The sequence below is a fragment of the Salmo trutta genome, chromosome 23, assembly GCF_901001165.1.
Source record: "Salmo trutta chromosome 23, fSalTru1.1, whole genome shotgun sequence".
NCBI lineage: Eukaryota > Metazoa > Chordata > Actinopteri > Salmoniformes > Salmonidae > Salmo > Salmo trutta.
In genome coordinates this window covers 48,761,789-48,783,826 of record NC_042979.1, presented here as the reverse complement: position 1 = coordinate 48,783,826, position 22,038 = coordinate 48,761,789, and the positions used below count along the sequence as shown (strand labels likewise).

The window sequence follows — 22,038 nt, the reverse complement described above, 5'->3', positions numbered from 1 at the left end:
TACCTAATAACCTCCCTGTCTACCTACTAGTATCTCCCTGTCTACCTACTAGTATCTCCCTGTCTACCTACTAGTATCTCCCTGTCTACCTACTAGTATCTCCCTGTCTACCTAATAACCTCCCTGTCTACCTACTAGTATCTCCCTGTCTACCTACTAGTATCTCCCTGTCTACCTACTAGTATCTCCCTGTCTACCTAATAACCTCCCTGTCTACCTACTAGTATCTCCCTGTCTACCTACTAGTATCTCCCTGTCTACCTACTGGTATCTCCCTGTCTACCTACTAGTATCTCCCTGTCTACCTACTAGTATCTCCCTGTCTACCTACTAGTATCTCCCTGTCTACCTAATAACCTCCCTGTCTACCTACTAGTATCTCCCTGTCTACCTACTAGTATCTCCCTGTCTACCTACTAGTATCTCCCTGTCTACCTACTAGTATCTCCCTGTCTACCTACTAGTATCTCCCTGTCTACCTACTAGTATCTCCCTGTCTACCTACTAGTATCTCCCTGTCTACCTACTAGTACCTCCCTGTCTACCTACTAGTATCTCCCTGTCTACCTACTAGTATCTCCCTGTCTACCTACTGGTATCTCCCTGTCTACCTACTAGTATCTCCCTGTCTACCTACTAGTATCTCCCTGTCTACCTACTAGTATCTCCCTGTCTACCTACTAGTATCTCCCTGTCTACCTACTAGTATCTCCCTGTCTACCTACTAGTATCTCCCTGTCTACCTACTGGTATCTCCCTGTCTACCTACTAGTATCTCCCTGTCTACCTACTGGTATCTCCCTGTCTACCTACTAGTATCTCCCTGTCTACCTAATAACCTCCCTGTCTACCTACTAGTATCTCCCTGTCCACCTACTAGTATCTCCCTGTCTACCTACTAGTATCTCCCTGTCTACCTACTAGTATCTCCCTGTCTACCTACTAGTATCTCCCTGTCTACCTACTAGTATCTCCCTGTCTACCTACTAGTATCTCCCTGTCTACCTACTGGTATCTCCCTGTCTACCTACTAGTATCTCCCTGTCTACCTACTAGTATCTCCCTGTCTATCTACTAGTATCTCCCTGTCTACCTACTAGTATCTCCCTGTCTACCTACTAGTATCTCCCTGTCTACCTACTAGTATCTCCCTGTCTACCTACTAGTATCTCCCTGTCTACCTACTAGTATCTCCCTGTCTACCTACTGGTATCTCCCTGTCTACCTACTAGTATCTCCCTGTCTACCTCCTTATCTCCCTGTCTACCTACTAGTATCTCCCTGTCTACCTCCTTATCTCCCTGTCTACCTACTAGTATCTCCCTGTCTACCTACTAGTATCTCCCTGTCTACCTACTAGTATCTCCCTGTCTACCTACTAGTATCTCCCTGTCTACCTACTAGTATCTCCCTGTCTACCTACTAGTATCTCCCTGTCTACCTACTAGTATCTCCCTGTCTACCTACTGGTATCTCCCTGTCTACCTACTAGTATCTCCCTGTCTACCTACTAGTATCTCCCTGTCTACCTACTAGTATCTCCCTGTCTACCTACTAGTATCTCCCTGTCTACCTACTGGTATCTCCCTGTCTACCTACTAGTATCTCCCTGTCTACCTCCTTATCTCCCTGTCTACCTACTAGTATCTCCCTGTCTACCTACTAGTATCTCCCTGTCTACCTACTAGTATCTCCCTGTCTACCTAATAACCTCCCTGTCTACCTACTAGTATCTCCCTGTCTACCTACTAGTATCTCCCTGTCTACCTACTGGTATCTCCCTGTCTACCTACTAGTATCTCCCTGTCTACCTCCTTATCTCCCTGTCTACCTACTAGTATCTCCCTGTCTACCTACTAGTATCTCCCTGTCTACCTACTAGTATCTCCCTGTCTACCTAATAACCTCCCTGTCTACCTACTAGTATCTCCCTGTCGACCTACTAGTATCTCCCTGTCTACCTACTGGTATCTCCCTGTCTACCTACTAGTATCTCCCTGTCTACCTAATAACCTCCCTGTCTACCTACTAGTATCTCCCTGTCTACCTACTGGTATCTCCCTGTCTACCTACTAGTATCTCCCTGTCTACCTACTAGTATCTAGCCAGCTCCTCTGGTCTGTTTAATCAGACACAGTCTTTGTAAATGTTACATGATTCTCTGCCTGTGGATGAAGAACAAACACACTAGCATCAAATCAAATGTATTTTATAAATCCTTCTTACATCAGCAGATGTCACAAAGTGCTTATACAGAAACCCAGCCTAAAACCCCAAACAGCAAGCAATGTAGATGTAGAAGCACGGTGGCTAGGAAAAACTCCCTAGAAAGGCAGGAACCTAGGAAGAAACCTAGAGAGGAACCAGGCTATGAGGGGTGGCCAGTCCTCATCTGGCTGTGCCGGGTAGTGATACCATGTGTTGCACAGATACCAACGTCCTCAATATCATGTAGTTGGCAATGATACAGATTACTGTACTGTATGTACAGTATATAATGTCTCAGATTACAATTAATGTCATATCTGATGCTACCTTTAGTGCTGCAAATAAGGATCTGGAATTATTTTCCAGCTTGTCTTTTGTGTCCAATATCTGATACTTATCTGTTCAATACCTGATACTTATCTGTTCAATACCTGATACTTATCTATTCAATACCTAATACTTATCTGTTTGATATCTAATACTTATCTGTTTGATACCTAATAGTTATCTGTTCAATACCTGATACTTATCTGTTCAATACCTGATACTTATCTGTTCAATACCTGATACTTATCTATTCAATACCTAATACTTATCTGTTCAATATCTGATTGTCACGTCCTGACCAGTATAAGGGTTATTTGTTATGGTAATTTGGTCAGGACATGGCAGAGGGTATTTGTTTTATGTGGTTCGGGGTGGTGGTTTATTTAGTAGGGCGTTTGATTTATTATTTCCGGGTTTTGGTTTATGTTCTATGTTTTGTACTTCTATGTTCTTTCTGGGTTGGTGTATTTCTATGTGTAGGTTAATGGGGGGTTGGACTCTCAATTGGAGGCAGGTGCTTTCTCGTTGCCTCTGATTGAGAGTCCTATATATGGGTAATTGTTTGGTTTAGTGTGTGTGGGAGATTGTTTCTTGTTTTGTGTGTGTGAGCATGACAAGACTGTTTTGTTGATCGTTCGTTCTTCTTCTTTTGTTATTTTGGTGTTTTCTTGGTTAAAATACAAGATGAGCATCCACATTCCTGCTGCGTTTTGGTCCTCCATTACTGACGACAACCGTGACACTGATACTTATCTATTCAATATCTGATACTTATCTATTCAATATCTGATACTTATCTGTTCAATGTCTGATACTTATCTGTTCAATGTCTGATACTTATCTGTTCAATGTCTGATACTTATCTGTTCAATGTCTGATACTTATCTGTTCAATGTCTGATACTTATCTGTTCAATGTCTGATAGTTATCTGTTCAATGTCTGATACTTATCTGTTCAATGTCTGATACTTATCTGTTCAATGTCTGATACTTATCTGTTCAATGTCTGATACTTATCTGTTCAATGTCTGTCTGTCTGTATTAGGTGATGCCCTAGACATAGCAGACCTGACTTTGGTGAACCCTGACCCCATGGTGACATCATCCGACTCCTCCCTCCACTGCGTCAGTAGTGATTGGACCTCCCGGCCAGACAGTACCACCTCCAGCAGTATCCTGGGTATGGGATGGGATTTTCACACAAGATTAACACATTACGTTTGCAACTCTAACACGTTCCACGACATGTGAAATGTCTTTAAAATCAGTTTCCAATACATTTGAATTGATCTAGGAATTAAGAAATGCTCTACAAACTAGCTTTTCAGGTAAACCTGTGAAAGCAAAGACAAGGTAGAATGCATTTTTAACATGTCATGATACATTTTGTTTTACAATAAAGTGATTATTGTGTAATTCTTGTATTTCCAACTTTTTTTTTTTAACATGCACATTTCCGTTAGGTATGGGTCGTGACTTCCCTCTGACCCACCCCCAGAGGCTGCCCGTCGGTCCCGATACAGCCTACCACCATGCCTCCAAGATCGAATGGAAGACTCGCAGCGATATCTTTGGAGAATTCTACTGCAGGGCCAAAAAGAGTGATACAAATCAGATATACACATACAAGATGCTGAATGAAGGTGATAACGCATTGATATTGTGTTCTAGCGTGTACAGTTCTATTCTATTGTTTTGACGCTTTCCTATTTGGGTCCCTGTATGGTTGTTGCTAGGAGACCCCTGTTCGGGTCCCTGTGGTGTATGGTTGTTGCTAGGAGACCACTGTTTGGGTCCCTGTGTGGTGTATGGTTGTTGCTAGGAGACCACTGTTTGGGTCCCTGTGTGGTGTATGGTTGTTGCTAGGAGACCACTGTTTGGGTCCCTGGGTGCAGGGTGCACACTACTGTCATTGCAAGATGCTACTAAATGAAACATTAACAACCCATAGACAATGAGGATAAATACTGTTATTCTGACTCCCTAATGAAACACTACCAATGCCAACCAGACAGACAGACAGACAGAGGAGTTGATTGCTGGAAGGTGAACATTGGATTTGACTTCCAGTCAGTGTTTGTTTGATGCCTTCCTTACTGGACCCTAAGTCACACTGCAAAGTCATTACAAAACTGTGCCCCCATTCACCTTGTGCCTGTCTAGTTTCTGCTACCCACCACTGAGGGTAAAGTTGTCTACCCACCACTGAGGGTAAAGTTGTCTACCCACCACTGAGAGTAATGTTGTGTTTGTGTTTGTCTCCCCAGCCGCATTCCTACCAAAGTCGCTAACCATCACAGTCAGTATAGGAGAAGATGTCAACATCTGTTTCACTCGCAGGAAAGTGTTCGCAGAGGACGCAGTCATCTATAAAAATGGTAAACCTTACAGTATGTAAATAGTTATATCGTTTGTTTTGGCTTGTTTGTATAAAAGTGTGTTTTGTTTTATATGCATTGTCATGGTTTCTCTGTAACGTGATCCTCCAATATACACTAACCGGTCAGTTTATTATGTACACCTGTCTAGTACCGTGTCGGAGCTCCCTTTGCCTCCAGAACAGACTGAACTCTTCGGGACATGGATTCTATCAGGTGTCAGAAATGTTCCACAGGGATGTTGGTCTATGCTGACGCCATGGCATCACGCAGTTGCTCCAGAATGGATGGCAGTCCTTCCACGCTGCGAACAGCCCGTTCCATCTCATCCCAAAGATACTCTATTGGTCAAAGACAATGTTCAGATACGTTGTGGCGTTCAATCGTTGCTCAATTGGTATCGTGGGACCTAAAGCGTGCCAGGAAATCATTCTCCACACTAGTATACCACAGCTACCAGCCAGTACCGTTGACACCAGGCAGGATGGGGCCATGCACTCATGCTGCTTACGACTCTGCCATTAGCATGACGCAAGGACAATCAGGAATCTGGATTCGTCAGACCAGGCAATGTTTTTCCACTCCTCTATTGTCCAGTGTTGGTGATGGTGTGTCCACTGGAGCCACTTCTTGTTTTTAGCTGATAGGAGTGGAACCCGGTGTGGTCGTCTGCTGCAATAGCCAATCAGAGACAAGGACTGACGAGTTGTGTGTTCCGAGATGTCGTTCTGCACACCGCTGTTGTACTGCGCTGTTATTGGTCTGTTTGCAGCCAGCCTATTAGCTTGCACCATTCTAGCCATTCTCATTGGACCTCTCATCAATGAGCTGTTTTTTTGTTTGTCGCACCATTCTCGGTAAACCCCAGACCAGGGATCATGAACTAGATTCAGCCGCAGCTTATTTCTTTCTTGAGCGGATGTTCGGGGGGCCCGGAACATAATTAAAAATAATTTGTAGACTGCAAATTGACCGCAAGTGTCACGCTCTGACCTAGGAGAGCTGTGTTTTCTCTGTTTAGCTAGGCTAGGGTGTGATAGGTGGGTGGGCATTCTATGTTATGTTTTCTATGTTTTGGCCGGGTATGGTTTCCAATATGAGGCAGGTGTCTATCGTTGTCTCTGATTGGAAGCCATACTTAGGCAGCCTGCTTTTCCTTTGTTTTTGTGGGTAGTTGTTTTCGGTTTAGTTGTAAGTATCTGACAGAACTGTCGGCTGTCATTTTTGTTTAATTTGTACAGTGTTCATTTTTGTCGCATTAAATTACAAGATGAACATATTCCACGCTGCACCTTGGTCTGCTCATTTCGACGCCTGTGACAGCAAGAAGCCCGAACAGATGTAATATTTCACTAAAACATAATAATTTCAAACCTTGCTTACACATCTCTCTATTATGCTTGGGAACAGATTTCCAAAATGAAAGTCACATGGAGCTGATTTCCTGGTGTTTTTGCAATCTTATGTCCAACACGTTTAACAGCTGCGGAACAATCAATCAGAAATGGACAGTAGTAAAGATTCAAGTAGGCATAATTCATTTAAACCGTCTTCATTTTAATTAGATTACTAACAACAAGAGAGCTTTGTGTTGGAGCCTATTTCTTCCTGTTTAATAAATAAGAGGTAGTCCTTTCTGTTTGACAGACTACATTAGGCTATACTGACTGACTGACTTACTTTATTGTCCCCATGGGGACATTTTGTTGCAGTGTCATGTACACGTTTAAGGTGGCGTTTAAATACAAAACAAAATTGACAATACAACTTTCATAACAGTTACATACCAATAAAACTTTTTTTTTAAAGACTAGCCTGCTGGCCTTACTGAGTGGATAGGAACATTAGCCTGCTGGCCTTACTGGGTGGATAGGAACATTAGCCTGCTGGCCTTACTGAGTGGATAGGAACATTAGCCTGTTGGCCTTACTGGGTGGATAGGAACATTAGCCTGCTGGCCTTACTGGGTGGATAGGAACATTAGCCTGCTGGCCTTACTGGGTGGATAGGAACATTAGCCTGCTAGCCTTACTGGGTGGATAGGAACATTAGCTTGCTGGCCTTACTGAGTGGATAGGAACATTAGCCTGCTGGCCTTACTGGGTGGATAGGAACATTAGCCTGCTGGCCTTACTGGGTGGATAGGAACATTAGCCTGCTGGCCTTACTGGGTGGATAGGAACATTAGCCTGCTGGCCTTACTGGGTCGATAGGAACATTAGCCAGAGCTGTTTAGGAGGGATATCACACCTGGCACAAATGATTGTGTAGTTCTGTTTGTCCTGCTGTGGGGTGCACTATACCTGCGCCCAGAGGGGAGTAGTTCAAAGTCCGGGTACAGGGGGTGGCTTGGGTCTAAAATGATTTTGTGAGCCTTGCGGAGGGCCCTGAGCTTAAAGATCTCATCCAGGCCTGTCTGTTGGACTCCAAGTACCTTGCTGAAGGCCCTGACCTTAAAGATCTCATCCAGGCCTGTCTGTTGGACTCCAAGTACCTTGCTTGCTGTGGTGATAATCCTTCTCAGCATATTTCTCTGGCTGACAGTGGCATTGCCAAACCAACAAACATTACAAAAAGTTAAAATATTCTCAATGAAAGATTAGATAAAATAGAGTCAGTATAGTACAGTCAACATTAAAAGATCCCAGCTTTTTGAGAAAGTACAGTCTCTGACTCTTTTTGTAGATCAGGTCTGCACATTTACTCCTCCGAAGCTTATTGTCCAAGAGGACACACAGATATCTCTATTCCTCTACAATCTCTATGTTCTCAGGTGTTGTACACTTCCTGAAGTCTATGCACATCTCTTTGGTCTTGTCGGTATTGAGGACCAAGTGTGATTCCTCACACCGCTCTACCAAGTCATCTAGGACCGGGCCATGATGTTCCTCGTCATCATGCAACAGGCTGATCAAGGCAGTGTCATCAGCGAACTTAATGAGGTGTCTGTCAGGATGGGAACTAGTACAACTATTAGTGTACCAGATGTACAGGAGTGGGGACAAAACACATCCCTGAGGAGAGCCTGTGTTGGTGGTGGAGTGGAGACAAAACACATCTCGGAGGAGAGCCTGTGTTGGTGGTGGAGTGGGGACAAAACACATCCCTGAGGAGAGCCTGTGTTGGTGGTGGAATGGAGACAAAACACATCTCGGAGGAGAGCCTGTGTTGGTGGTGGAGTGGGGACTAAACATATCCCTGAGGAGAGCCTGTGTTGGTGGTGGAGTGGGGACAAAACACATCCCTGAGGAGAGCCTGTGTTGGTGTTGTGTATGTCCGACTCGTGGGACCTATTTTGACTCGCTGTGAGCGTTGGAAGTCCAACAGCCACAAAACCACCCCCCATCTAAGGATAATTCCCGAATGAGTCTCTGTGCCAGAATGTAGGGCTGGATTGTGTTGAAGGCAGAAGAACAGTCAACAAACAGAACACTAACATGGGATTTGGCACCCTCTAGATGTCTATAGACCATGTTAAGGAGGGTACACCCTCTAGATGTCTATTGACCATGTTGAGGAGAGTACACCCTCTAGATGTCTATTGACCATGTTGAGGAGAGTACACCCTCTAGATGTCTATAGACCATGTTGAGGAGAGGACACCCTCTAGATGTCTATAGACCATGTTGAGGAGAGTACACCCTCTAGATGTCTATAGACCATGTTGAGTAGAGTACACCCTCTAGATGTCTATAGACCATATTAAGGAGAGGACACCCTCTAGATGTCTATAGACCATGTTGAGGAGAGTACGCCCTCTAGATGTCTGTAGACTATGTTAAGGAGAGTACGCCCTCTAGATGTCTGTAGACTATGTTAAGGAGGGTAAGAATGGCATCATCAACTCCTCTGATAGGCTGATAGGCAAACTGAAATGGGTCGAGAAGCTTCTGGGTGAAGCTGAGAATATGACTTTTCACAAGTTTCTCAAGGCATTTCATTACTAAGGATGTCAAGGTGACAGTGAGAATATGACTTTTCACAAGTTTCTCAAGGCATTTCATTACTAAGGATGTCAAGGCGACAGGGCGGTAGTCATTCAGCACAGAGGGATTAGATGCTTTAGGAATTGGTATAATTATTGAGTTTTTCCACAATACTGGCACGTGTAGCTGGTCGAGTGAGGATTGGAAAATGTCTGTAAAAACACCAGTCAATTGTTCAGCACAGTGCTTTAACACATGTCCACTTATTTTGTCTGGGCCTGGGCTTTTGTATATGTTTCATCCAACAGAACAACTTTAAAACATCAGACTGTTTAACAACAACTCTCTCAAACATTTGTAATGATGCTTCCATTTGTTTTACCTCCGACACAAAAGTTGTCTGATTCAAATCTTGAGAAGAAAACATTCAGTTCATTAGCCATGTTCCGGCCCTCATATCCCCCAAGGTCAGCACTGGTTAGCCATGTTCTGGCCCTCATATCTCCCAAGGTCAGCACTGGTTAGCCATGTTCTGGCCCTCATATCCCCCAAGGTCAGCACTGGTTAGTCATGTTCTGGCCCTCATATCCCCCAAGGTCAGCGCTGGTTTTTCCCCTGCCTATGTGGGGGGCACTAGCCATGGATTTAATCCCTTGCCAGGCCACCCTTGCGTTTCCTGAGGAGAGGGTCCTCTCCACCCTTGCGTTTCCTGAGGAGAGGGTCCTCTCCACCCTTGCGTTTCCTGAGGAGAGGGTTCTCTCCACCCTTGCGTTTCCTGAGGAGAGGGTTCTCTCCACCCTTGCGTTTCCTGAGGAGAGGGTTCTCTCCACCCTTGCGTTTCCTGAGGAGAGGGTTCTCTCCACCCTTGCGTTTCCTGAGGAGAGGGTCCTCTCCACCCTTGCGTTTCCTGAGGAGAGGGTTCTCTCCACCCTTGCGTTTCCTGAGGAGAGGGTCCTCTCCACCCTTGTGTTTCCTGAGGAGAGTGTCCTCTCCACCCTTTGCTTGTATGCCTCCTTGTCCACCGGTATCTGTCTTTTGATCCCATATTGTACATCTCTTTAAGCCTGTCTATCACCCTCAGCATAAACTGCCTGGTATTGTAGATGTTTTGATACCCAAGGATTATTGTTAGGAAAGATTTTAGAGGTTTTAGTTGGCACAACTGACTCAACACAGAAGTTTACATAGTCTGAAACAACATCTGTGAGTTCATCAAGATCAGAGCTGCTGTCCTCAAATACCTCCCACATGGTACAGTCAAAACACTCCTGGAGACCAAATACCTCCCACATGGTACAGTCAAAACACTCCTGGAGAACAAATACCTCCCACATAGTACAGTCAAAACACTCCTGGAGACCAAATACCTCCCACATAGTACAGTCAAAACACACCTGGAGACCAAATACCTCCCACATAGTACAGTCAAAACACCCCTGGAGACCAAATGCCTCCCACATAGTACAGTCAAAACACCCCTGGAGACCAAATACATCCCACATAGTACAGTCAAAACACCCCTGGAGACCAGTGATACTGTTGTCATTCCAGATCTGGACAGTTTTAACTGTGGGTTTTTCCCTCTCCAGGAGCCGACAGTAGGTTGGCCTGAGGTAGACCACATTGTGGTGTGATGTCCCCAGGGGAGGTCTGTTGGTAGCAGAAAACACATTTGGTGTTGTCCCGTAGCACAAGTCAAGAGTCCTATTTTTCCTAGTGTGACATTTCACATACTGATGGTATGTGCGCAGGACTTTGTGCAAGGCTGCTATATTCATAGATTTGTCGTCAATTCTTCCAATCCCTCCAATCCCACCATGCACTTTAAATATGAAATAGCCTACCATGTCAGAGATGGGCTGTTAAGTTAAAACCAAGACTTGAATTGAGGGGGTAATTGAGGGTATGCCATAGGCCTACCGTTTATTAAAGACAATGGCAAAAAGCACAGACCTTGTTAGACATGCCATAGGCCTACCTTTTATTAAAGACAATGGCAAAAAGCACAGACCTTGTTAGATAAGAAAATCAGATTATATAAAGTGATCTATAACAGTGCTTTGGTCCGCGATGCTTTACACTAGAAACAAGCTGTAAAATACTCGGGAAAGATGTGACTCCGATGCAAATGGGGATATAATTGTTTAGTTTGTTTGACATTCAGAGGCTAAGCTATACACTTTTATAGCCGAAAAGACAAAAAAAATGACTTTGCTTGGTAGGTAAATCTAATTCTGTCACTATCAATTGATGAAGTTATTCACTTTCTGTACAATAGAAGATGTTTAAACCCAGACCTCTTTTAGGGGAAACACTTGTGACCTTTTCTCGTTGGGTTAAGCCACTGAAGAGGAGTAGCCAGCAGTTAAAGCTGACACTTTTCTGGGTCGGTAGGTTTACTCTGTTAGGGGAGGAAAGGTAAGACTAACCATGCACAGATCCCTAATGACGTCTCACATTTAATTATTTGCAAACAGGGACAATTTCGTTGCGAACAAGACACCAGAAATATGATAAAATGAACACATAGGAATATCTCTCTGTCCATTCTCAGCCTGTAATTTCAATAATTTGTTTGGTATTTAAAAAGATTCTGCTAGTATGTAAAATGATGTAGAATTGCATTGAATGTTTATAAAGTGCGATTATTTATTTTTTTCTCTGACATGCAAATAAGATAATAGATTCATGCAATGCTTTTACTATAAAGAAGATATCTAAGGGTGTGGTCTGTCCAGGAAGTGAGGGTAAACGGTAGACATGTTCTCTGCTATCCACTTTGTTTTAATTATTACTTTGGGGTATAAGGGAGGGTCACTTGTTTTTTTTTTTTCAAACGTTCAGGGATGGTTTAGGTCAAATATATTTAGCTGAAAAGAGGGCCATCCATTTTCATTTCAGAGAGGTACGATTTTCTCCATGTAACCCTTACTATAAATAAGGTCACTCACCATATAACCTAACTGTAAATGTAATGTGAAACCTCTTGCCTCTCCCAGACTCCTTCATTCACTCAGTACCTAAGAATGAGATCCCAGACATCCTGGTGTACCCCATCCAGGGAGTGGCGTCTTCAGACGCAGGTCTCTACACAGCCAGGTCCATCGCTGGAGCCAAGTCCACATCAGCCATCACGAGGCTCATCGTCAGAAGTTAGTACTTTTACACAATACTACCCAATACCACCAAATACTATTGTAATACAACCCATTACTGCACCCAATACCCAACACTACAGAATACTACCCAATACCACCAAATACTATTGTAATACAACATTACTGCACCCAATACCCTATAATACCCAACACTACAGAATACTACCCAATACCACCAAATACTATTGTAATACAACCCATCACTAGGCTACGCTGGGGTGGTAACGTAGCCTAGTGCTTAGAGTGTTGGACTAGTAACCAAAAGGTTGCAAGTTCAAATCCCCAAGCTGACAAGGTACAAAATCTGTTGTTCTTCCCCTGAACAAGGCAGTTAACCCACTGTTCCCCAGTAGGCCGTCATTGAAAATAAGAATTTGTTCTTAACTGACTTGCCTAGTAAAAAAATGTTTTACTGCACTCTACTACAGCAGTACAACTCAATACAGAATACTTCCCAATACTACTGCAGTTCTACTTCTACACAATACTACTGGAGTACTACACAATACTATTGGAGTACTACACACTGCTATTGGAGTACTACACAATACTATTGGAGTACTACACAATGTTCCTTATTCTTTCAAACCAACCTGGTTTTTGCCTCGTCAGTTTTGTGTCAAACGTTTATCTGTTAGCTACGCTGGAAATTCAACTGACCAATTATAATTGTCTCAACCCAATTAAATGGAGTGTATCCATTATCGTCCATCCATTTTGGTCCAGGATTATTTTCAGGCCAGACAATTGCTTTCTAACGAGTGCTCTGTTTCAATCCTAGAATGCAAGCCTGGCCTGTGGGGTCCTAGCTGTGAACACAGCTGTCCTGTTTGCTCCAACGGAGGGGTCTGCCATGATGAGACAGGAGAGTGTATCTGTCCACCTGGCTTCAAGGGACAAACCTGTGAAACTGGTAAAAAAAAAACTATGAATGCTGATTATAAATGCCTTTGTAAAAAACACAATCTAATAGGCTGGAAGACCTATATCTCATATCTAATAGGCTGGTAGACCTACATCTCATATCTAATAGGCTGGTAGACCTACATCTCATATCTAATAGGCTGGTAGGAACCTACATCTCATATCTAATAGGCTGGTAGACCTACATCTAATATCTAATAGGCTGGTAGGAACCTACATCTCATATCTAATAGGCTGGTAGACCTACATCTCATATCTAATAGGCTGGTAGACCTACATCTCATATCTAATAGGCTGGTAGACCTACAGCTCATATCTAATAGGCTGGTAGACCTACATCTCATATCTAATAGGCTGGTAGACCTACATCTCATATCTAATAGGCTGGTAGGAACCTATATCTCATATCTAATAGGCTGGTAGACCTACATCTCATATGTGGGAAATTCTGCGTGTCTGTGTATTCTCAGTTGTAGGTCGAGGTTGTGGTTATGTTATCAGAGTAGCACCTAGAGGATGGGTTTCTCTTTCCATGACAGACTGACCAGGTGAATCCAGGTGAACGCTATGATCCCTTATTGATGTCACTTGTTAAATCCACTTCAATCAGTGTAGATGAAGGGGAGGAGACAGGTTAAAGGAGGATTTTTAAGCCTTGAGACAATTGGAGACATGGATTGTGTATGTGTGCCATTCAGAGGGTGAATGGGCAAGACAAAATATTTTAAGTACCTTTGAACGGGGTATGGTAGTAGGTGCCAGGTGAACTGGTTTGTGTCAAGAACTGCAACGCTGCTGGGTTTTACACACTCAACAGTTTCCCGTGTGTATCAAGAATGGTCCACCACCCACAGGACATCCAGCCAACTTGACACAACCTGTGGGAAGCATTGGAGTCAACATGGGACAGCATCCCTGTGGAACGCTTTCGACACCTTGTAGAGTCCATGCGCTGATGAATTGAGGCTGTTCTGAGGGGTAAAAGGGGGTGTAACTCAACATTAGGAAGGTGTTCTTAATGTTTTGGAACACTCCTATTTATCTTATAGAAATTATTTATCATTCTTTTCAATGTTAGAATTGATTGATTGAAAACCATAATTGCCCCGACGGGAATGTGTTTTTAGATTATAGAATGTAGTGGAGCTATAGTGGAATGTGTTTTTAAATTATAGAATGTAGTGGAGCTATAGTGGAATGTGTTTTTAGATTATAGAATGTAGTGGAGCTATAGTGGAATGTGTTTTATTGTTTACTAAATGTGGTCTGTCTGATTATACTGCTGGGGGTTTAGGGCTTTAGTCTGTTATCTGGCTCTTTGGAATGTTTCCTAATCAACATGGAATGTTGGTAGGGGGACTTTAGAATTCTGGAATAGCCTGTAATTACACACTCATTTGCTTAACTATACTGTGTGAACAAGGGCAGTGTTTGGTAATCAAAGCCTGCATCCCAATTGGCACCTTAGTCACTACTTTATATGAGTATATATATCACTAGATTTGATAATAGCGCACTACTTTTGACCAGGGCCCATAGTAGTACATGCTTTATATAGGGAATAGGGTGTCATTTGGGAGGTATCCATGGAAGTCAAAGACTATTGTTTCCCAGTGTGTGGCGAGGGCAGTGTGTGGTAATAAAATATGTATTTATTTCCCAGTGTGTGGCGAGGGCAGTGTGTGGTAATAAAATATGTATTTATTTCCCAGTGTGTGGCGAGGGTAAGTTTGGGAGGTCGTGTAAAGAGCGGTGTAGAGATGGATACTGCAGGTCCATGGTGCTCTGTCAGAGAGACCCATACGGCTGCTCCTGTGGTACTGGCTGGAGAGGATTCAACTGTAGTGAAGGTGAGGGGGGGGGCTATTCTCTGTACTGAGATACACTGATATGATCAATGAAAATGGACAATACAGTTAAGCCTGGTGGTCCCAGATCTGTTGTTGCTGAGTTGACAAGACAGTCGTCAGAAATATTATATTGTATCGTATTGTATTGTATTGTATTGTATTGTATTGTATTGTATTGTATTGTATCATTTGTATTGTATCATATGTATTGTATTGTATCATATCGTATTGTATCATATGTATTGTATTGTATTGTATTGTATCATATCGTATTGTATTGTATTGTATTGTATTGTATTGTATCATTTGTATTGTATTGTATTGTATCATATGTATTGTATTGTATCATATGTATTGTATTGTATTGTATCATATGTATTGTATTGTATCATATCGTATTGTATCATATGTATTGTATTGTATTGTATTGTATTGTATTGTATTGTATTGTATTATATTGTATTGTATCATATCGTATTGTATTGTATTGTATTGTATTGTATTGTATTGTATTGTATTGTATTGTATCATTTGTATTGTATTGTATCATATGTATTGTATTGTATCATATGTATTGTATTGTATTGTATCATATGTATTGTATTGTATTGTATCATTTGTATTGTATTGTATTGTATCATATGTATTGTATTGTATCATATGTATTGTATTGGTTTGTATTGTATTGTATTGTATTGTATCATATCGTATTGTATTGTATTGTATCATATGTATTGTATTGTATTGTAACATATGTATTGTATTGTATCATATGTATTGTATTGTATCATATGTATTGTATTGTATTGTAACATATGTATTGTATTGTATCATATGTATTGTATTGTATTGTATCATATGTATTGTATTGTATCATATTGCATTGTATTGTATTGTATCATATGTATTGTATTGTATTGTATCATATGTATTGTATTGTATTGTATCATTTGTATTGTATTGTATTGTATCATATGTATTGTATTGTATTGTATTGTATTGTATTGTATTATATTATATTGTATTGTATCATATCGTATTGTATTGTATTGTATCATATGTATTGTATTGTATCATATGTATTGTATTGTATTGTATCATATGTATTGTATTGTATTGTAACGTGGGTCATATAAAGGAGACCAAGTGTGAAGTGCTCATGTGAAGTGCTCATATTTCCTTTTTAATGGAGACACTTTAACAAAACAACAAAACGACTGACAACAGTTCCGTCAGGTGACATACACTAAACAGAAAACATAGAAAAACCCAAAACACCCCCTGTCACGCCCTGACCTACTCTACCATAGAAAATAACCACTTACTATGGTCAGGACGTGACAGTACCCCCCCCAAAGGTGCGGACTCCGACCGCACCTAAAAACAAAACCAACAACAAACCCCCCCAACAACAACCCCCCCCCGTCGCTGGATGCTCCGGACTGGGGAACGTCGCTGGAGGCTCCGGACTGGGGAGCGTCGCTGGAGGCTCCGGACTGGGGAGCGTCGCTGGAGGCTCCGGACTGGGAGGCGTCACTGGAGGCTCCGGGCTGGGAGGCGTCACGGCTGGGAGGCGTCACTGGAGGCTCCGGGCTGGGAGGCGTCTAGTGTTAACTTGGGAGACGTCGCTGGAGGTTCCGGGCTGAGATCCTTCTCAGTAGGTTCCGGACTGTAGGCCGTCTCAGTAGGTTCCGGACTGAAAAACGTTGCCGGAAGCTCTGGACGGGGAACTGTCGCCGGAAGCTCTGGACGGGGAACTGTCGCCGGAAGCTCTGGACGGGGAACTGTCGCCGGAAGCTCTGGACGGGGAATGTGCACTGGAATCCTGATGCGTGGTACTGGCATGGGTGGCGCCAGACTGGTAACACGCACCTCAGAGCGAGTGCGGGAAGGAGGAACAGGACGTACCGGACTATGGAGGCGAACTGGAGACCAGGCATGCTGAGCAGGACTACTCCTTCCTGGCTGAATGACCATCTTCGCCCTACACCGGTGAGGAGCTGTCACCGAGCGCACCGGGCTGTGAGTGCGTATGGGCAATATATTGCGCATCACACCATAACCCATTACTCGTCTATCCACTCGCTCCTCAGCACGCCCATAGTGCTCTTTCTGCCAGTACCTCTCTTCGGAATCTTGCGTCGAGCTCCGCGCTTGACTCCCTGACTGGCTCCTGTCTGCTCCACGGCTCTCTCCGATACGCACGGGAAGTTAGATCAGGTCTCCCCCCTGACGTCGCCAAACTCCCCGTATGCCCCCCCCCCCCAAAAACATTTTTGGGGGCTGCCTCTTCGCCTTGCCTATTGGTGGATATAGCGCCTCGTAGTATTGTCGCTCCCTCTTTGCTTCTTCAATTTCCTCCTTCGGGCGTCGATACTACCCAGCCTGCCTCCAAGGTCCTTTTCCATCCCAAATTTCCTCCCAAGTCAAATCAAATCAAAAATCTAATTTATTTATATAGCCCTTCGTACATCAGCTGATATCTCAAAGTGCTGTACAGAAACCCAGCCTAAAACCCCAAACAGCAAGCAATGCATGTGAACGAAGCACGGTGGCTAGGAAAAACTCCCTAGGAAAAACTCCCTAGAAAGGCCAAAAACCTAGGAAGAAACCTAGAGAGGAACCAGGCTATGAGGGGTGGCCAGTCCTCTTCTGGCTGTGCCGGGTGGATATTATAACAGAACATGGTCAAGATGTTAAAATGTTCATAAATGACCAGCATGGTCAAATAATAATAATCATAGTAGTTGTCAAGTCCATTCCTCCAGATACTCCTTACTATGCTGCTTGGTCCTTTTTTGGTGGGTTATTCTGTCATGTGGGTCGTCTAAAAGGGGACCAAGGCGCGACGTGTGAAGTGCTCATATTTCCTTTTTAATGAATACACTTTAACAAAACAACAAAACGACCGACAACAGTTCCGTCAGGTGAACATACACTAAACAGAAAACATAGAAAAACCCAAAACACCCCCTGTCACGCCCTGACCTACTCTACCATAGAATATAATAGTCCCGGGTGGCTCAGTTGGTAGAGCATGGTGTTTGCAACGCCAGGGTTGTGTGTTCGATTCCCACGGGGGGCCAGTACGGAGAAAAAAGAAATGTATGCATTCACCACTGTAAGTCGCTCTGGATAAGAGCGTCTGCTAACATGTAAAATAACCACTTACTATGGTCAGGACGTGACATGTATTGTATTGTAAAATATTGTATTGTTTTTTATTATATCATATTGTATTATATCGTGTTGAATCATATCGTATTGTATTGTATCATATTGTATTATATTGTAGTGTATTGTATTGTAACGTATTGTATTGTATTGCATTGTATTGTATTGTATTGTATTATAACGTATTGTATTGTATTGTATTGTATTGTATTGTATTGTATTGTATCATATTGTATTGTATTATACCGTATTGTATCATATGTATTGTATTGTATTGTATCATATTGTATTGTATTATACCGTATTGTATCATATGTATTGTATTGTATCATATTGTATTGTATTATACCGTATTGTATCATATGTATTGTATTGTATCATATTGTATTATATTGTATTGTATTGTATTGTATTATAACGTATTGTATTGTATTGTATTGTATTATATCATATTGTATTGTATTGTATTGTATTATAACGTATTGTATTGTATTGTATTATAACGTATTGTATTGTATTGTATTGTATTGTATTGTATCATATTGTATTGTATTATACCGTATTGTATCATATGTATTGTATTGTATCATATTGTATTGTATTATACCGTATTGTATCATATGTATTGTATTGTATCATATTGTATCATATGTATTGTATTGTATCATATTGTATTGTATTATACCGTATTGTATCATATGTATTGTATTGTATCATATTGTATTGTATTATACCGTATTGTATCATATGTATTGTATTGTATCATATTGTATTATATTGTATTGTATTATATTGTATTGTATTATATTGTATTGTATTGTATCGTAATGTATTGTATCGTATTGTATTGTATCATATTGCATTGTATTGTATTGTATCATATTGTATTGTATTGTATTGTATTATATTGTATTGTATTATATTGTATTGTATTGTATCATATTGTATTGTATTGTATTGTATTATATTGTATTGTATTATATTGTATTGTATTGTATCGTAATGTAATGTATTGTATTGTATCATATTGTATTGTATTGTATTATATTGTATTGTATTATATTGTATTGTATTATATTGTATTGTATTGTATCGTAATGTAATGTATTGTATTGTATCACATCGTATTGTATTGTATTGTATTGTATTGTATCATATTGTATTGTATTATATTGTATTGTATTGCATTGTATTGTATTGTATTGTATCATATTGTATGATATTATATTGTATTGTATTGAATTGTATTGTATTGTATTGTATCATATTATATTGTATTGTATTGTATTGTATCGTATTGTATTGTATTGTATTATATTGTATTGTATCATATTGTATTGTATTATATTGTATTGTATTATATTGTATCATATTGTGTTGTGATTTGGAAGTCCCATCGTTAGAGCCTCTCTTGCCCATGATATATGAGACATAAAGTGGCATTGTCTTAGCACCTGAAACTCGTCATGGATGATTTATAGTTACTTTTGATTCGTTTCATCCACTAACGTTTAATGAATGGTGCTAACAGGAGGAGGATACTATGTCTAGTGTTAACATTATAGACATGGACCAGTAACCTGAGTCTAGTGTTAACATTATAGACATGGACCAGTAACCTGAGTCTAGTGTTAACATTATAGACATGGACCAGTAACCTGAGTCTAGTGTTAACATTATAGACATGGACCAGTAACCTGAGTCTAGTGTTAATGTTATAGATATGGACCAGTAACCTGAGTCTAGTGTTAATGTTATAGATATGGACCAGTAACCTGAGTCTAGTGTTAATGTTATAGATATGGACCAGTAACCTGAGTCTAGTGTTAATGTTATAGACATGGACCAGTAACCTGAGTCTAGTGTTAACATTATAGACATGGACCAGTAACCTGAGTCTAGTGTTAACATTATAGACATGGACCATTAATCTGAGTCTAGTGTTAACATTATAGACATGGACCAGTAACCTGAGTCTAGTGTTAACATTATAGACATGGACCAGTAACCTGAGTCTAGTGTTAACATTATAGACATGGACCAGTAACCTGAGTCTAGTGTTAACATTATAGACATGGACCAGTAACCTGAGTCTAGTGTTAACATTATAGACATGGACCAGTAACCTGAGTCTAGTGTTAACATTATAGACATGGACCAGCAACCTGAGTCTAGTGTTAACATTATAGACATGGACCATTAACCTGAGTCTAGTGTTAACATTATAGACATGGACCAGTAACCTGAGTCTAGTGTTAACATTATAGACATGGACCAGCAACCTGAGTCTAGTGTTAACATTATAGACATGGACCAGCAACCTGAGTCTAGTGTTAACATTATAGACATGGACCAGTAACCTGAGTCTAGTGTTAACATTATAGACATGGACCAGTAACTTGAGTCTAGTGTTAACATTATAGACATGGACCAGTAACCTGAGTCTAGTGTTAACATTATAGACATGGACCAGTAACCTGAGTCTAGTGTTAACCTCTCTGGCGCATGTGGGACGAATTCGTCCCACCTACGTAACAGCCACTTCAATCCAGTGGCGCGATTTTTGAATCGTTTGAAATACTATTACTTCAATTTCTCAAACATATGACTATTTTACAGCTATTTAAAGATAAGACTCTCGTTAATCTAACCACACTGTCCGATTTCAAAAAGGCTTTACAACGAAAGCAAAACATTAGATTATGTCAGGAGAGTGCCCAGCCAGAAATAATCAGACACCCATTTTTCAAGCTAGCATATAATGTCACATAAACCCAAACCACAGCTAAATGCAGCACTAACCTTTTATGATCTTCATCAGATGACACACCTAGGACATTATGTTATACAATACATGCATGTCTGTTCAATCAAGTTCATATTTATATCAAAAAACAGCTTTTTACATTAGCATGTGACGTTCAGAAAAAGCATACCCCCCGCAAACTTCCGGGGAATTTACTAACAGTTTGCTAAATTACTCACGATAAACGTTCACAAAAAGCATAACAATTATTTTAAGAATTATAGATACATTACTCCTCTATGCACTCGATATGTCCGATTTTAAAATAGCTTTTTGGATGAAGCACATTTTGCAATAATCTAAGTACATAGCCCGGCATCACAGGGGTAGCTAGTTCAGCCTTCACCAAAATCACATTTCCTATAAGAAAAATGTTATTACCTTTCTTGTTCTTCGTCAGAATGCACTCCCAGGACTTCTACTTCAATAACAAATGTAGGTTTGGTCCCAAATAATCCATCGTTATATCCAAACAGCGACGTTTTGTTTGTGAGTTCTAGACACTATCAGACTACTACATCACGGTCTCGCGCATGGCGCATGGCGTGACAAAAAATGTCTAAATATTCCATTACCGTACTTCGAAGCATGTCAACCGCTGTTTAAAACCAATTTTTATGCCATTTATCTCGTAGAAAAGCGATAATATTCCGACCGGGAATCTGCAATGAGCCTAAACAGCCAAATTAAATTTCTCCACGGGGGCGAATCGTGCACGTGCCTCATTCAATGGTCCTCTGATCGGCCACTTACCAAAGGCGATAATCTGTTTCAGCCAGAGTCCGCCTCGTCAACCTTCAGGTATTTCGCGGGTTCTGAGAGCCTATTGGAGCCCTAGGAATTGTCACGTTACAGCTAAGCTCCTTACTTTTCAATAAACAGATGCAAGACGCACGACTCCTTGTCAGACAGGCCACTTCCTGCATGAAACCTTGTCAGGTTTTTGCCTGCCATAGGAGTTCTGTTATACTCACAGACACCATTCAAACAGTTTTAGAAACTTTAGGGTGTTTTCTATCCAAACCTGAACAATAATATGCATATTCTAGCTTCTGAGTTGGTGTAGGAGGCAGTTAAAAATGGGCACATATTTTTTCCAAAATTCTCAATACTGCCCCCTAGCCCAAACAGGTTTTAACATTATAGACATGGACCAGTAACCTGAGTCTAGTGTTAACATTATAGACATGGACCAGTAACCTGAGTCTAGTGTTAACATTATAGACATGGACCAGCAACCTGATTCTAGTGTTAACATTATAGACATGGACCAGCAACCTGAATCAT

General features: G+C 41.3%; 1 protein-coding gene across 3 annotated transcripts in view; it reads left to right on the top strand.

The window, feature by feature from the left end:
• The window catches only part of LOC115160173 (tyrosine-protein kinase receptor Tie-2), a 74,231-nt gene that overhangs the window by 14,937 nt on the left and 37,256 nt on the right, over positions 1–22,038 (top strand). For 2 of the 3 annotated variants that reach the window (XM_029710553.1, XM_029710557.1), the window contains exons 2-7: positions 3,581–3,715; positions 3,999–4,178; positions 4,803–4,913; positions 11,839–11,991; positions 12,779–12,910; positions 14,634–14,771. In XM_029710553.1, the coding sequence (XP_029566413.1) occupies positions 3,581–3,715; positions 3,999–4,178; positions 4,803–4,913; positions 11,839–11,991; positions 12,779–12,910; positions 14,634–14,771 (849 nt within the window). The remainder of the gene's footprint in view (positions 1–3,580; positions 3,716–3,998; positions 4,179–4,802; positions 4,914–11,838; positions 11,992–12,778; positions 12,911–14,633; positions 14,772–22,038) is intronic. The other variant, XM_029710554.1, reaches the window with a different exon arrangement.